The sequence below is a fragment of the Saimiri boliviensis genome, chromosome 15, assembly GCF_048565385.1.
Source record: "Saimiri boliviensis isolate mSaiBol1 chromosome 15, mSaiBol1.pri, whole genome shotgun sequence".
Taxonomy (NCBI): domain Eukaryota; kingdom Metazoa; phylum Chordata; class Mammalia; order Primates; family Cebidae; genus Saimiri; species Saimiri boliviensis.
This window is the reverse complement of record NC_133463.1, coordinates 5,832,314-5,850,607: the sequence shown is the minus strand read 5'-3', so window position 1 is coordinate 5,850,607 and position 18,294 is coordinate 5,832,314. Positions and strand designations below refer to the sequence as shown.

Sequence of the window (18,294 nt, the reverse complement as noted above, 5' to 3'; positions counted from 1 at the left end):
TTGAAGGTAAGTCGTAGGAAGTGTGGCATTGTGGCTGCTCCCAGAGGAGGCCTTGGTGATCTCTGTCAGACAAATCCACACACATGGCTGTGTCCTCCCTTCTATCTGTGGCTGATCTTACGTGGACACCTTAGAAAAGTACCAGAAGTCATCTGTGCAGATTTTTGCATGTGCGGTTTTCTGCGTTTTTCAAAATATGAGACTGAAAATGGGCTGCCTATTGGTCCCTGTGTGTGTGCAGACATCTTCAGAGGCACAACCTAATTGTTCCTTAATTGCTCCAGGTGAGTCCATCTCAGGTGTGGGCTCCACGCCACTGACCAGACGCTTCTTGTATGTCAATTGGAGTGGATTTTTAGGCTTTAGCGTGTGGGGCTAGTGTTCTGATGGAGAAAGGCCGTCACTGGACAGAGTCAATGACTGTGGTAGAGGACAGGTGACAGTTGCAGAGATAGTCTCATAGAGATGCCATGTTCACCCTGCTGTGCTGATGGCCATTCTTTAAAAATAATTATAAAAAAAGTGAAAGAGAAGGGCAGAAACTACCCTACATAAAAAGTAAACTATTAAAAAACAGTAATGTTGGAAATATTTCCATTGTAGTATGTCTAGAAAGGGAACCAGACACATGCTGGAGATTTGCATATAATTACATTAATATTGCATATCAGAGGGGAAATTATAAATATATCAGTCAATAGTAATGATAATATGTAAATAATTTGGAAAAAGTATTAACTCAATATAATTCAAAGATTAAAGCATTAAAATGAAACCACAAAGCTTAAAAAAAAATGGGAATTTTAATGTATTCTTAGATTCAGGAACACCTAAGTAAGATACACAATCCAACGTCCTGAAGAAAAAGAACAATAAATTTTATTACATAAAAATTTAAAACATCTGTATAATACAAACAATAAAAGCTAACAGTAGAAATTATATAAACTTTGGAAAAATAATTATAAACAAAAGTTTTTTTTTTTTTGCTTACAAAGGGTTTTTAGTAAGTTGATAGAGAAAAATACACAACAAAGTGAAAATATGATAAAAAGGATTTTTTAAGTTAATCTATGTAAAAAGAAACACATGGTCATTAGCATAAATTTTCAGAATAACTACACCTTTCTTTCAAATAAAGTTTCAAATAACATTTGGATTTCAAAGTCTTAGGATTTGTCACTCATATATTCCACATGTAAATCTGCTTTTTTTTGAAGAAATATGCATGAAGAAAAAACAAATTCATTTAATAATAAATTTAAGTGGACTAAGCAGATGAAAGAATGTCAGAGCTTGGAGACTGGTCTTTTGGATTAACATAATCTGGTTTTAAAAATATTTAAATAAGTGAAGTCTTTAAGAAATATGGGATTACATAAAGCAAAATAACCTATGAATTACTGGCATTCCTGAGAGAGAAAGAGAAAAAGCAAATAACTGGAAAATATACTTGAGGGAATAATTTTAAAAACTTCGTTAATCTAATTTGAGATGTAGACATCTAGATACAAAAACTCTAGAGAACACCTGCAAGATACTATACAAAACAAGTATCACCAAGGCATATAATCACCAGACAGTTAAAAGTCAATGCCCAAGTTAAAAATACTCACATACAAAGGGAAACCCATCAGGCTAACAGCCTTACAAGTCTGGAGAGTTTGGGGGCCTATTTTCAGCATTCTTAAAAAAAAGAGATTCCAATCAAGAATTTCGTATCCCACCAAACTAAGCTTCATAAATGAAGGTGAAACTGACATTATTTCTGTATGGCATCAGCTCCAATGCATGCTGTAGATGAGTTGTTCCGCCTTCCATAGCCAGGACACTAGGCAGTCACAAATGGTGAGAAATGGCTCTGGTGCCATAGGTGAGGCATCAGCCACTTCAGATGCTGCTTGGGGAATTTAACAGTGAGGCCTACAGTGAATCAGTTAGAAACAGATGAGCTTGGGGATCTCTAGGCTGCCTGTGAAATTGTGCATAATAACTGAAATAATCGCCTGCTCTACTGGCCAAAACACTTCTGTTTTCCTAATTATTCATAAAATAACCCAACAAAACAAATATTTTATAATATACTAAAAGGGAATCCTGCAGCATTGCACTTTGGCAGTAGATTTTTAGAAGGTTTGGGGGTTTTAGACATTATAGGATATTCAGGAATGTGTGTGCCAATCTAATTAGCAGACTTTCCCTCTATATGTAGACATTCCATAATAATTTAAATTTGAAAGAAATTGTAAGTGTTTCTACCAGAAAAAAAAATCTGTAATTTTCATTTGCCAGAGTGCTTTTTCTGAAGCTTTCAAAGTTACTAAAAGGTGCTTTTCTGTAACTTGTTTTACTGTTCAAATCCAATTTATTTCTGCCACCTGTTATTTTTCTCCCTGGATTTTTTAGAAATCAGTTTTGGACCATTGGATGGTACTATAATAAGAGCCTCACTTCCTATGGTGTAATTGACTCTTGGTTTGACAGTTTAACAAATACACAATGAAAGTGCACTGTGTACCAATAACTGTGATATTTATTTTTCCAAGGAAGATGCCGAAGCCTGAGTGTTCAATGCTCTCCATCTGTTTGTTTAGGAATATGTTCCTTTGTTACCATGACTATGTTGATAATTTTCCTTTTAGATGATATGCTTCAGGAAAACATGCATTTTACTTCCTGGATTGCAATGTTGTTTTAGGGTAATTTAATACATATAAATTATTTTTGAAAAGGCTTTGTGACAAATTAATGTTTTATATCACTTTTTTGAATAGGGAATTAAAAGTATAAATTTCCAAATTTAGTGAACCACGTAAGCAAATATTTTTGTGTTGTGTAAAGCACTATACTTAGCAGAACTATTTTAATGTTTTGCAGAATCTGTTTCTCATTTAGGAATTATTTGTTTGTTTTATTTTTTCAGTCTGCTGAACAACAATCAAATCAGAAGGATTTCCAGAAGTGCTTTTGAAGGACTTGAAAATTTGCTATATCTGTAAGTTGTAAGAAAAAGCAACAGTAGCTTATGGTGTTGATTGACTATTTTTGCCTTTTTGTGTGTTTACTATAAATTAAAATAATTCTTTACTTTCTTGAGAAGCACTTTCAACCTTTATATAAAACTCACATATGAATGTCTTAAGTGCAATAAATTATTGCTTTCAATAGATTGTACATCTGAAGACATTTGACTATTTATACATATTTCTCCTGCCACAAGTTCTAAATTGGAGGAAAATAAAAACAAAACAGTTTTCCAATATTTCACATTTAAATCAAATTACTCCATAATTGTAAAAAATTCCATACACCCCAAAAAAGGGGATTTCTGTTTGCAAAAGAATCTTTATGCCAACATCTTATTCATCCAAGAACTTTCAAAGCCAGTGAACATATTACAGTTAGGAACTTTAATAAACTTCGGTAAGAACCAAGTTTTGGAAAAATTAGCTCACAAATATGATCACTGACAATTGTTATGCTTTTTGTGTATTATTGGTAAACGGGAATAAAGATATTTTAAACAGAAACATTGTTTGGACTCAGAAACATTGGTGTTTGATAATTTGAATGTGGGAGGACATGATTGGATACAGCTATGTTGGAGGCTGAAGAAACAGACTACAAGGGCTTTTATCTCAGCTAGAGTGAGTGCTACAACTTTCTTTTTAAACAATGTTAAGGTGACAATGAACATTTTTATACAAATTTGTTCATTTGTAGGTTAATTAAGCACACTGCAAAAAGTTATTCTTTAAAAGAGAAGACACCATTCCAATCTTTAGCTCTGACCAAATTTATACAACTGTAGTAACTTCCCAAACCACTGAAATTCCTATTAAAGCCCAGGTCAAGAGCCTCAAAGCCTCCTGTGTTCAGCTGAGACACCCAACCTAACATAGATGTCTTCCCCAGCTCTGCTCATTGTTGAGCACTAAAGTCTCAGTTTCCTCTTAGGTCAGTCAATTTCATCCACTCGCCTAACTTTTCATAACAATCTAACATACCATCTTAGTCAATTTTCTGCTGATGTAACAAAATACCACAGACGAGGTAATTAATTAAAAACAAAAGTTTATTTGGCTCATGGTTCTGGAGGTTGGAAAGCTCAAGACTGAGCGGCTGCATCTGGACAGGGCCTTCTTGCTGTGTCATAACATAGTGTTAGAACAAACTAAGAAGGCAGAGCGAGCCAAACTTCTGTGATAACCAACTTGCTCCTATGATAATGGCATTAACCCATTCATAAGGGAAGAGTCTTCATGACCTAATCACCTCTTAAAGGTCCTACCTCTTATCATACATTGGAAATAAAATTTCAATGAGTTTTAAAGGGAACAGTAAAACCATAGCTCATGCCCAATGAGTACATGCCATTCTTTATTTCCATACTTTACACCAGGCGTCCCCAAACTACAGCCCGTGGGCTGCATGCGGCCCCCTGAGGCCATTTATCCGGCCCCCGCTGCACTTCAGGAAGGGGCACCTCTTTCACTGATGGTCAGTGAGAGGAGCACAGTATGTGGTGGCCCTCCAACAGTCTGAGGGACAGTGAACTGGCCCCCTGTGTAAAAAGTGTGGGGATGCCTGCTTTACACATTACAAAGGATCCTTCAAACCTTGGTAGTATATGAAGCCTGCTCCTTGTTAGTGAAGGAGCTTGACCTTCTCCCTGTGTTTCATCTCGATCTTGCTCTGTAGTTTTCTACTCATTGCCCTGTCAAGAGTAACTCCCTTACAGTAAAACAAACAAATTAATAATCAAAACAAAACAATAACCTTTATGGTTTTCACATACCAGTTTAGAAGGACTATCATTACTAGTGCTAATATGCAATGAGGAAATATAGTAAAATGACAGTTATTAGCAGGAAATTAATTTTGAATAAGACAAATATTCAGTGTTGCAGAGGCTTGGATCAATTATGTACACAAGTGGTTCGCTGTACCCATCAATCAGTCATCTACATTACCTATTTCTCCTAATGCTATCCCTCCCCTAGTCCCCACCTCCCCAACAGGCCCCAGTGTGTGATTTTCCCTCCCAGTGGCCATGTGTTCTCATCGTTCAACTCTCACTTATGAGTGAGAACATACAGTGTTTGGCTTTCTGTTCCTGTGTTAGTTTGCTGAGAATGATGGTTTCCAGCTCCATCCATGTCCCTGCAAAGGACATGAACTCATCCTTTTTTATGGCTGCATAGTATTCCATGGCATATATGTGCCACATTTTCTTTATCCAGTCTGTCACTGATGGGCATTTGGGTTGGTTCCAAGTTTTGCTATTGTGAATAGTGCTGCAATAAATATACTTGTGAATGTATCTTTATAATAGAATGATTTATAATCCTTTGGGTATGTACCCAGTAATGGGATTGCTGGGCCAAACGGAATTTCTGGTTTTAGATCCTGGGGCAATTACACTGTTGGTGGTAGTGTAAATTAGTTTAACCATTGTGGGAGACAGTGTGGTGATTCCTGAACCATTTTCTACAATATAACAGTCTAAAGTGAATCTGTATATCTGAGATAAAATATTACGGGAAACTTTTAAGTTTTGAAACACCTCCATGAATATTTTATGATTTCATTTTATCTTTATGAAACAATCCATCATTATTTAAAATTGATGATAATAATAAAAACCCAGTATAGTGTTTATATGCCTCTCACTAGAAGTCAACTTTATACCTCAAGACATGACCCTTGAAGTCATGTGGCTCTCAACATTCTAATAGTCTAAGGGCCTTTACCAGGAGGTATTTCTGAATTCAGTGGGGTACATTTACAAAATACTTCCACCTGTTCTGTACCTAGTAACAGTAGCTTTCAATTTTGCTGCATATTATTATCACCTGTGGAGTTATGAAGAATCTCAATGTCTAGTCTATACCCTGGACCCATCATTAAATCAGAATTTGTGGAGGCAGGGACCCAGACATCACTATGAGGCCTGGGTGGAACTCAAAATGAGGCCTTACAAATACTACCGACTCATATAACTATACTTTGATTTACATACATCCACCCTTGAGAACCACTAGTGGGTTTTGAGACCACTTCTCAATGCTTCTTATAACCAATTTGAAAAAACATGGTTCTAGAATATTATATTTCTTAAATTTTACCATGTAGCTGTATTTTTGAGATTTGGAGTAAAAGCAAAATCTTCTGCAGTATCAATTAATGCTGAGGAGAAACGTATCTAGTTAGATTTAAATCCATACTAGTCACTGCTACTCTCAGAAACTTACTGGAGTCCTAAACTGGGGGAAAAGAAAGTGGTTTGGGACCCCACAAAGCTTCACTAAGCAAATTATAGAAAATCAGTCCCTTCTTCATTTTTAGCCAGAATTGTGATTTTGATGGCCTTCAAGTCAGGACTATAGATTAGCTGCAATGGAATAATCTAGAAAATATCTTGAGAGAGTCCAGTTGAATAGGTTTGCAGGTGAATTTTGAAATTTTAACACCGCCAGGTGATTCTGATGCCCTGACAATATGCAAGAACACATTCCAAAGACAGGTGATAGAAGCTTTCAGGAATTCTGATCGTCTTAAAGCCTCAGAGGCACAAGTAGAAAAGATCCAGGGCTTCATATTCATGACATTAACAAAGAGCACAGAGAAGAAATCACCTTAACAACCTCTGGTTGAAGGCAAACTGTGGAGAAAGTGCTCATATGTCACATAAATTGTTTTCTTCAAACCCTTTGGTAAGATGGGTTGTATCATCATATTTATAAATCCATTTGTAGTATTATTTCCTGGAGATTTTCGACAGCAGCCACAGGAGGATCAAAATTCATCTTATGCATCTCTAAGATGCTTTTATTCCCTTAAGATGAATCCCGTGGTGCTATTTGCTAGCTTTGTAACTACCAGTTGAATATATTCAGTGTCATAAAATAAATTTTTAAAATTGTTTATAGTCAAACTTTTATTTTTTCTTAGAGAAGTTGTTACTCAGTATATATGACTCCATTAGTCAGAATTTCTCCACAAATGCTCCATGTTTCTTAATATTTTGAACTAAGGATCCATTTGAGAACTTGATGAGAGGCTTAGAACTCTTACCAGTTGAACACTTTTAAATGAAATAAGAGTTTCCATACATGGTTAGGGAAACATATGGTCATCCCATAAAGCTCCTAAGGTTCTCAGCTTATGGCTTAAAAAGCTTGTATTTAAGACATGTGGTATCTCTGCTACTTTATAATTTAATGAGATTCTATATATTTTCCAGGTACCTGTACAAGAATGAAATCCATGCATTAGATAAGCAAACATTTAACGGACTCATATCTTTGGAACATCTGTAAGTAATAGAAACTTTTTAAATTAAATCACTCATGGTGATGGTTCAAATAGCTTTTTAAATGTCATTATGTGATAGTTGAACAATTATTTTAAGCTTTACCATGTGGCTTGAATGACTGAATATCTGTCATCACTTGGCTAAAAATCAGAATGTATGACTGAGTTGGCATGAGGTTAGGAAAACAGACAGAGCTCAGCTGGAATTCCAGCACTGCATTTCTTAGTTGTGTGACATTGGGCGACTTACTCTCCGTGAACCTTTGTTTCCAAATCTCTGAAATGCACTTATTTCTGCTGTGCATGTTAAAGTATTGCACACAAAGAGAAATAATGTTTATTGAGCAAAAATGTTTATTACCTGACATAAAATAGGCATTTCTAGAAGGTATTTATAGTTGTGACTATAATTAATTTATGAAACAAGATCAAACTTTTAACTGACATGAGAATTTCCAAAACATGAGATTATACCTCTCATATTACAGATAATTAAATTAAATCTAGTGCTAAATGATTTTCCCCAAATTAGGAGTCTCTATTATTACTATTGTTATCATTATTCTAATTTTTGAGACCGAGTCTTTCTCTGTTGACTAAACTGGAGTGCAGTTGTATGATCACAGCTCATCTGCCTCCTGGGTTAAAGTGATTATTGTCCCTCACCCTCCCAAGTTGGGATTCCAGGCCTGCCCCACCATGCCCAGCTAATTTCTGTATTTGTGTTAAGTGTGCTCTGAATGAAAAGATCACCTAAACAGGCTTTGTGTAAGCAACAAGGCTGTTTATTCATCTGGTGTGAGTGGGCTGAGTCTGAAAAGAGAGTCAGCAGAGGGCAGTGGGATAGCAGTTGTTTTTTGCTTTTTGTTTTTTGTTTTTGAGACAGAGTCTTGCTCTGTCACCAGGTGCCAGGCTGGGGTGCAATAGCACGATCTCGGCTTACTGCAACCTTTGCCTCCTGGATTCAGGCAATTCTCCTGCCTCAGCCTCCCGAGTAGCTGGGATTACAGGCACACGCCACCATGCCCAGCTAATTTTTGTATTTTTAGTAGAGACGGGGTTTCACCATGTTGACCAGGATGGTCTTGATCTCTTGACCTCGTGATCCACCTGCGTCAGCCTCCCAAAGTGCTGGGATTACAGGTGTGAGCCACCGCAGACGTTGATTTTATAGCTTTGGGGTAGGCAGTGGAAAGTTACAAACGTTACCATTCAGGGCACTTTTTGCAAGCTGGGGGTGCATGTCAGAAGGTCCAGGTCACGAGGCTAGGTTATCAGTTAAGGCAGAAATGGTTGAGGCAGAAACAATGGCCGAATGTCGCAAGGTTCGTTAATTGTACTTTGCAGGAGCAGCCATCTTTTTTCTGTGGTTTTCCTGTTGCCTCAGACTCTGGCTCTGGGAGGCCATCCAGAGATGTACATCAAGGGTCCCCAAACTGCAGCCTGCGGGCCACATGCGGTCCCCTGAGGCCATTTATCTGGCCGCCGCTGCACTTCAGGAAGGGGCATCTCTTTCATTGGTGGTCAGTGAGAGGAGCACAGGATGTGGCGGCACTGCAAAGCGCGGCGTTGCTCACATACAGTACTACTTCCAGTGACGCAGGACGCATGTGTCACTGCTCTGGAAGTGCATCATATGACGCACATCCGGTCTGCGGCTGCAGCGCCCACATCACTGGAAGCAGTGTGAAATAACAGCAGAAGTAGGAAGAAAGGCAAAGCACTATAACCACTGCTACACAGTACAGTGGCCCCCATACTCCCCCAAATGTACAACAACATAATGGCCCCTATCACCTCCCTTTGCCCAAAAGTCTCCCCCCACATGACTACACACCGTGTTTCCCCTATTATAAGACCCTGTCTTATATTAATTTTACCCCCAAAAGACGGGGGCTGTCTTATTTTTAGGCGGCGTCTTATAATAGGGGAAACATGCACCAGTGGGCTTCCCACAGAAGAGGCCCACCGCTGCTGCAGATGTCCAGGATGCTGTATACACAGTGTCACAGGCTGATCCCCGCCATCCCTGTATACAGCACTGAGGCAGTGCTGGACCTGTGACACTGTATAGCGCTGTCTGGGATAGTGGAGGCAGCAGCGCTGGCTGTGAAGGGTGTCACACCTTGCATAGTCCGGCCTGCCAACAGTCTGAGGGACAGTGAACGGGCCCCCTGTGTAAAAAGTTTGGGGACCCCTGACGTATATGCTGGTCAAGGGGCTTGCCATGGCTTGACTGGGGTATGGCTTATGGGGCAGCCAGTTCAAAGAAACTTGCACTCCTGTCTTTTTATATGAATAACATAAAGGAAAAAAGTAAAAACTAGAAAAAGTGGGGGGTCAGTGAATATTTTGGGGATGGTACAAAGGGGTGACAGGCGATGTTTCTCAGGCCTTCTTTGAGTGGGATTGAGGGCTGCGAGGAAGCCTAAAACTGGGAGAGAATTTAGATTGCCGAGGTTTTGAGGCAAAGGTTGCTACTGTGGGTTTGTTAGGAGGAGCATTTGCTGCATTGACAGATTGGTGAGAGCCTGGATATGGTTTTGTAGGAGCTGAGAGACTAGTCAGAAGAAGCAAGGTCCAAATAAGGGAAGGAGGGAAATGGGTATGAGAGGGCCTGCTAATAAAAGTAGCCATGATACCCAGTTAGAGAGTGGCCGGCTAGGTCCAGAATAATTATTTGCCTGATTAATGAGCTTTTGGGCCCTGTCTTTAAGTGTTTTGATGGCTTCATATCCAAGGCCAGATTGATTTAGATAAAAGCAGCATTCTTCATTTAGGAATAGACAGAGTCCTCCCTTTTCAGCAGTTAGTAGATCAAGGCGTCAGCGATTTTGAGAGACGGCAGTAGCCAGGGAATTAACATGGGCTTGAAGGACAGGAAGTGTTTGAGTTACATCTGTACTGCGGGCGGAGAAATCATTAGTGGAGAAATCATTAGTGGAATGTGGTAACAGACGTAGTAAGAGCTGAGACATCATCAGAGACTGCGGAATGTGGTGATAGAAATAGTAAGACCTACTTTACCTGTTCCTATTGCAGCAGTGGATACCCCAGTCCTGCAAGTAAGGGGACTAATGGAACGACTCTTTTTTGCTCTGTGGGTGTTACAAGGGGAACAGGGAGGTGCTCATTTCCATTGGGAAACTGGATTTTTGGAGTAAGGAATATTAAGGTTATTGTGTATGAGAAAGCATTTGGTATCTATAAGTAGGCATTCTCTTTTAGTTAACAAAGCTAGGTATGAGCAGACAGGAAGAGGGGTTTGGAGGAGTCTGATGAACAAGGATAGGGCAGCCAAGCGTGCTGTGAGACAGTTTTTAGTAGAGACAGGGTTTCACCACGTTGGCAGACTGGTCTCGAACTCTTGGCCTCAAGAGATCTGCCTGCCTCGGACTCCCAACACGTTGAGATTACAGGCATGAGCCTCCACACCCAGCCCTGTAGCATCATTATTACAACTCAGACTGACTTCTATCTTGGTGTATTTTTAGCATTTGATACTTTTTGAAAACCTCAGATCTACCATCATAATTTCAGTGTGAAATATGAATTCTTCAATATCAAAAAAGTCATATTGTACAGTAATACTGCTACTAAACTGCAATGCGATGTTTTATTCAGAGATTTCTCTCAATTGCAAGTGTTTGAAACACAAATACCAATTAGATATTTGAAGATTTTTTTCCATTGATGACGACCTATGGGATAGTTCTTAAGCTCAGATACGTAGAATGCAGTCTGGTATTTAAGTATTGGTAGGATTTCTGTATATCAGAAGCTTTTGATCCTCAGATTTGTTTTCCTATTCAATGTGGTTTCTTAATTTCAGAACATGATTTTAAGTTATCTCTGTAATAAATATGGTTAGAAGAACTCTAAATTTCTTTCTCCTAGAAGGCTGTTAGGTTACATACCATATTAAAACACAGGCAACCAAACAAAAAACGTTTTAAATTACCTGTGCTCCGCTTTTGCCTCTTCATAATTTCCTTTTACAAGACTGTAAAAGATTTGAATCTCATGCTGATATTTAATTGCCATTGTAGTAGCCTTAAGAAGGGGGGCTTTAAGAGGTGATTCAACCATGAAAGGTAATGCATAGATTAATATTGTCATTGTGGAAGTGAGTTTCTCATTGCGGTAGCAAGCTCTTTATCATGGGAGTGGATTCCTTATCAAAGGACAGGCTTGGCTTCCTCTTGTCCTCTCTTGCACTTCTGCCATGGGATTACACCGCAGGAAGGCCCCTGACAGATGCGGGCCCGTCAGCCTTGGAATTCTCAGCCTCTAGAACTGTGCGCCAGTGAATTTCTGTTCATTATAAATTTTCTGCGGTACTCTGTTACAGCAGCACAAAATGACTTAGAAAGAGAATTGGTATGAAAGAGTGTGGTGTTACTGTGCCAAACACCTGAATATTTGGAAGTGACTTTGGAACTGGATAATGGGTAGAAGTTGAAAGAATTTGGGAACGCAGGTTAGAAAAAGTCTGTATTGTCATGAGCAGATCATTAAGGGCAATTCTGGTGAGGACTTGAAAGAAAAGAAGAGTGTAGGGAAAGTCTAAAACTTCTTCAAGGTCGCTTAAGTAGCTATGATCAGAATACTGGTATAAATACGGATAGTCAAGGCAATTCTGATGGAGTCTTGGACAGCGATGAGGAACAAGATATTGGAAACTGGAGGAAGGGCGGTTATTTTCTAAAGTGGGAAAGCACTTGGCTGAATTGTGTCCACACCAGAGGGCTTTACGTGCGGCTGAATTTAAGAGAATGTCCTGGGACATCTGGTAGAATAAATTTCTAAGCAAAACGTTGAAGGAGGTGCCCAGCTTCTATTAAATGCCTGGAGTAAAATGTGGGAAGAGATGAAAGATTTAAAGCTGACATTAGAATTAAAAGGGAAGTAGGACATAAAGCTTTGGAAAATCCACAGCCTGGCCAAGTGAAGAACAAAAAAAAAAAAAAAAAAAAAAAATGCAAAAGTGCAGCCAACCGATTCTTTGATAAAGAGACCAGCATAGATAAAGAAGCCAGGTGCCATTCATCAGGACAATGGGGGAATGACACCCAATTCATTTCAGAGCTCTTTGAGGCCGCCTCAAGAGAGCAGCTCAGTGTGCCTGAAAAATACCAGCATTCACCACCCTGCACCACCTTAAGTCTCCGCCCCCCAAATTCCCAAACAGGGCTCCTGGGTCACCTCAGCCGTCACTCAAGTGGGCTCAGATGTAGACTGTGTCCCTAATTTGAGGAATGCAAATGGTAAGCCTTCTCAGCAGATTTATGTTTTAATATATATTTGTAAACAGCACACAGTAAGTCTTTAAACTCATTGGTAAAGGACATCTTTAAAAAACACTGCGTATGCTTGTTTCCAGAATTCACAGAATGGTAAACAGTTCGATTCACTGTAATAAGTCAGCTCACAATACATCTCTGAAGTAACGTACTTTGATTCATCTTTTAAACGTGGGTATGTAAACGCCTCACATTATGGCTTAGAACACAATGGTAAGGGACATCTTTGAAAAGCATGTCTTAACATATGGTTAAAAAGTTCACAGTGTTAAACAGTTCAATTCATTTTAATAAAGTACCTCACAATGCATCTTTGAAGTAACATGCCCAGATTTATATTTTCAGTGTGTATGCATATAATCCCTTACAATAAGGCAATAAACTAAACGATAAGGAACATCTTTTAAAAGTGTATGTATACATTTGTTTATAGAGTTCAGTGTTTGGGAAGCAGTTCAATTCATTTGTAATAAAGCAGCTCACAATGCATCTTTGAGGTTACACATTCATTTCACGTTTTCAATGCGCATATATAAACTTCTCACAGTAAGGCATTAAACTAAACGATGAAGAACATCTTTAAAAAGCATATTTTATATACTTGCTTACGGAGTCCGCAGTTTGGTATTAATTCTGCAGCTGCACAGAATGGGTGGCCTATGAGGTCATAATGGTCTCCACTTAGATTTCAAAGGATGTCTCAGACAGCCTGGAGGCCCAGGCAGAACTTTTTCACAGGAGCAGAGCCACTGCAGACAGCCCCTACCAGGGCAATGCCTAGTGGAGTGGTGGGAGTGGGACTGTCACCAAGATCCCAGAACTATTGAGCTACCAGTGTGTAGTGCCAGCCTGGGAGAGCTGCACGCACAAGACTTCAACCCGTGAGAGCTTTGGATGTGCTGAGCCATAGGGTTTGGGCTGCCTGGGGCCTGGGGGACCGAACCCCTACCCTACCGTGTCCAGGAGGCAGAACACAGAGTCAAGAAAGATTGTTTCAGAGCCTTAGAATTTCATGTTGTTCACCCTGTTGGATTTTGGACTTACTTGGGACCAGTTACCCCATTTTTCTTGCTTGTTTTTCTCTTTTGTAATGGAAATGCCTGTTCTATGCATGTCCCACATTGCGTTTTGGAAGCACGTAACTGGTTTTGATTTCACAGGCTTACAGCTATAGAGAAATTTGCCTCAGGATGAATCACGCCTTGAGTCTCACCCATATCTGATTTATTTCATTTTTTTTTGGTCTTTTATTATTATTACTATTAATATTTCAATAGTTTTTGGGGAACACATGGTGTTTGGTTACATGAATAAGTTCTTCAGTGGTGACTTTTGAGATTTTGATGCCTATCACCTGAGCAGTGTACACTGAACCCAAGGTGTAGTCTTTAACCACTCACCCCGCTTCCACCCTTTCTCCAAGTACCCAGAGTCCATGATATCATTCTCATGCCTTTGCATTCTTATAGCTTAGCTTGCGCTTGTGAGAACATATGATATTTTGTTTTCCATTTCGGAGTTACTGCACTTAGAATAATGGTCTCCAACTCCATCCAGGTTGCTGCAAGTGCCATTATTTTATTTATTTTTGTGGCTGAGTAGTATTCCATGTTACATGTACAGCACAATTTCATTTTCCACTTGTTGGTTGATGGGCATTCAAGCTGGTTCCATATTTTGCAATGGCAAATTGTGCTGCTATAAAAGCTGTGCAAGTGTCTTTTTAATATCATAACTTCTTTTCCTGTGTCTAAATACCCAGTAGTGGGATGGCTGGATCAAATGATAACTCTACTTCTAGTTTTCCATGGCGGTTGAATTAGCAGCTGCCCCACCAGCATTGTGACAGTGTTCCCTTTTAACCACATCTACACTGACATCTGATATTTTTTGATTTTTAAAATTATGTTATGGCCATTCTTGCAGGAGTAAGGTAGTATTGCATTGTGGTTTTGATTTGCATTTTCCTGATATGCAGACTTTCTCTCTTGATGACCTGTCCAGTGCTAGCAGTAGAGTACTGAAGTCCCCATTATGATCGTGTTGCTATCTATCTTTTTCTTAGGTCTAGTAGTAATTGTTTTATAAATGTGGGAGCTCCAGTGTTAGGTGCATATATATTTAAAATTGTGATATTTTTCTATTTGGCTAATCCTTTTAGCATTATATAATAGCTCTCTTTGTCTTTTTTTTTTTTTTTTTTTTTTTTTTTTGAGATGGAGTTTCACTCTTGTTACCCAGGCTGGAGTGCAATGGCGCGATCTCGGCTCACTGCAACCTTCGCCTCCTGGGTTCGAGCAATTCTCCTCCCTCAGCCTCCCGAGTAACTGGGACTACAGGCTGCACCACCATGCTCAGCTAATTTTTATATTTTTAGTAGAGACGGGGTTTCACCATGTTGACCAGGATGGTCTCAATCTCTTGACCTAGTGATCCACCCGCCTTGGCCTCCCAAAGTGCTGGGATTGTAGGTGTGAACCACCACGCCCTGCCCTCTTTGTCTTTTTAAACAGTTGTTGCTTTAAAGTCCGTTTTGTCTGACGTAAGAATAGCTACTGCTGCTTGCTTTTGGTTTCCATCTTCATGGAATACCTTTTTCTTTCCCTTTCCCTTATGTTTACGTGAGTTAAGTTACCATAAGAATATATTAAGTGCAGCTCTTGAAGACAAGACTCAGTTGCTGGACTTTTATTCATTTTGCCATTCTGTGTGTGTGTATATATATATATATATATATATATATATATATATATATACTTATTTTATTTTATTTTATTTTTATTTTTATTTTTTATTTTTTTTCCAGAGTCTCCCTCTGTCACCCAGGCTGTAGTGCAGTGGTGGGATCTCAGCTCACTGCAACCTCTGCCTCCCAGGTTCAAGTAATTCTCCTACCTCAGCTTCCTAAGTAGCTGGGACTATAGGCGCATGCCACCATGCCTGACTAATATTTTGTATTTTCAGTAGAGACGGGGTTTCACCATGTTAGCCAGGATGGTCTCCATCTCCTGACCTCGTGATCCCCCCGCCTGGGCCTCCCAAAGTGCGGGGATTACAGGTGTGAGCCACCACGCCCGGCCCATTCTGTAGCTTTTAAGTGGAGCTATTAGTCCGTTTACATTCAATGTTAGTATTGAGATGTGCTGTCCTGTCCTGTGTATTGTACTAGTTGTTGCCTGAATACTTTGTTGTGTTTTTTCACCGTATTATTCTTTCACAGGTCCTGTGAGATTTGTACTTTACAGAGGTTCTATCTTGGTGTATTTTGAGGTGTTTCAAGATTTAGCATTTTTTTTTTTTTGTAGTGCTGGGTTGATAGAGGCGAATTCTCTCAGTATGAAGCTAAGTTTTGCTGAATGCAAAATTCTTCACTGATAATTATTTTGTTTAAGGGAGCTAAAGACAGGACCCCAATCCCTCTCTTTTTTTCCCCCTCTTTTGGCTCTCTCTCACCCTCTTTTTGCCCTTCTATCATGGGATGACCACAAGAGGCAGAACTTCCCAGATCCTGGCCCCTCAATCTTGGACTTCCCAGCCTTCAGAGCCATGAGCAGATACATTTCTTTTCTTTTTGACTTAGACTTGCTTTGTTGCCAGGCCTCAGTGCAACGGCACGGTCTCTGCTCTCTGCAACCTCTGCCTTCCAGGTTCAGGCCATTCTCCTGCCTCAGCCTTCCGAGTAGCTGGGACTACAGGCACATGCCACCATGCCCAGCTAATTTTTATAGTTTTAGTTTTAATTGAGACAAGGTTTCACCATGTTGGCCAGGTCTCTTGACCTGGTGATCCACCTGCCTCAGCCTCCCAAAGTGCTGGGATTACAAGCATGAGCCACTGCACCCAGCCACATTTCTATTTATTATAAATCACCCAGTCCGTGGTATATTTTTAATAGCACTGCAAAACAGACGAAGACAATGACTAATAAACTATCACTGTGATAAAATGTATGTCTTTGTCTTTATAAAAAATAATTTTAGATTGTGTAATGCTTTAAGTAATTTTTACTATATTGCCAAATCATCAAGTTAACCAATCAAGTATACATTTTTTAATAAAGACAAAATGGAAAGCGCTTATCACATTGATGTTTTTCATACAATATATTTACAGATGGTTTATAAAAATTAGCATAGGAAAAGTTCTAATTCCCATTTAAAATGCACATGATTCTCAGCAGTAAATGCTTTATATTCTGATAATAATTACTGGTCTTACTAATATTGAGTAATCCTAGTATTTAAAGCCAAGAAAACAGACATTTTTGCTTTCTATTTTAAAAGTGATTCCAGGCCGGGCACGGTGGCTCATGCCTGTAATCCCAGCACTTTGGGAGGTTGAGGTGAGTGGATTGCTTGAGGTCAGGAGTTCGAGACCAGCCTGGCCAACATGGTGAAACTCCGTCTCTACTATATATATATATATATATATATATATATATATATATATATATATATATATATATATGTCTTTTCGGGATTTAGTGGAACCCGTTGTTTCCTGAGTTGAAAAACAACTGTAGGACACTTCAAGTCCCTTCCTGGGCTGGGCCACTTGGTGCTCAGCCTAGGTTTCAGACTTTTGCTTAACGCCAGTTTTAGAAACCCGTGAATTCAGAAAGGTTCATCCAGAAATTTGATGAACAGAATTGTTTATTTAACAACTAACTGGAAAGATTGAAAGTTTTTTCTGAATTATCCAGAAATCAGGCGTCCTTTTCCTTCAAGGAGTTGGAGACCAGTCTGGCCACCATGGAGAAATCCTGTCTCTACCCAAAATACAAAAATTAGCCAGTGTGCACCTGTAGTCCCAGCACTCGGAAGGCCCAGGAGGTGGAGATTACAGTGAGTCGAGATTGTGCCACTGCACTCCAGTCTTGGTGACAGAGACTCTGCCTTCAAAAAAAAAAGTAGTAGATAACTGAACAACAGTAGAGCCAAGTCAACAGAACAAAATAGAACTGAGAAGAGCAATAATATTGATAGACCTCAAGCTGAACTACCATATAAAAGAAGACACATAATATCAAGAAGAGGGCATATCACTACAAATAATAAGGATATTAAATGGTTAAAGAGGGAGTGTCTCAAACAGTTTTATATTAGTAAATTTGACAATGAAATGAAAATATTTGTAAAAAATACAACTTATAAAGTTAAGGAGAGAGAAATTGCATAACTAAATCTTTTCCCTCAAGCATTTGTCATTTTTTGTGTTACAATTAAATTTTACTCTTTTAGTTATTTTATAATGTGATATAAATTATTGCTGTGCTATCAAATACTAGGTATTATTCATTCTAACTACATTCTGTACCCATTAATCAACTCCAGTTCCCTCAGCTCCCCACTACCCTTCTCAGCCTCTGGTACCTATCCTTCTATTATTTGTCTCCATGAAGTTAGTTGTCTTAATTTTCAGCTCCCACAAATGAGTGAGAACACGTACATTTGTCTTTCTATGCCTGGCTTATTTCACTTAACATAACGTCTAACCTTGTGCTAGGAAAAGAGAGTTTGGATAGGATACAAGAAACATGAAGCATAAAAGAAAACATTGATGCATCACATTGATAGATGACAAATCGATAAATGAAAAACTGATAAGTGAAAGCATTTGCTATCTAAATGACATTACTAAGAAAAGTAAAAGGCCAGCTACAGAATGGGTGAAA

At 39.0% G+C, this 18,294-nt stretch overlaps 1 protein-coding gene across 1 annotated transcript in view; it reads left to right on the top strand.

Annotated features, from left to right (window-relative positions):
* PXDNL (peroxidasin like) overlaps nucleotides 1-18,294 on the top strand; it is a 379,412-nt gene that overhangs the window by 171,348 nt on the left and 189,770 nt on the right. The window contains exons 3-4 of the mRNA XM_039464797.2: nucleotides 2,924-2,995; nucleotides 7,247-7,318. Coding sequence (XP_039320731.2) covers nucleotides 2,924-2,995; nucleotides 7,247-7,318 — 144 coding nt within the window. The remainder of the gene's footprint in view (nucleotides 1-2,923; nucleotides 2,996-7,246; nucleotides 7,319-18,294) is intronic.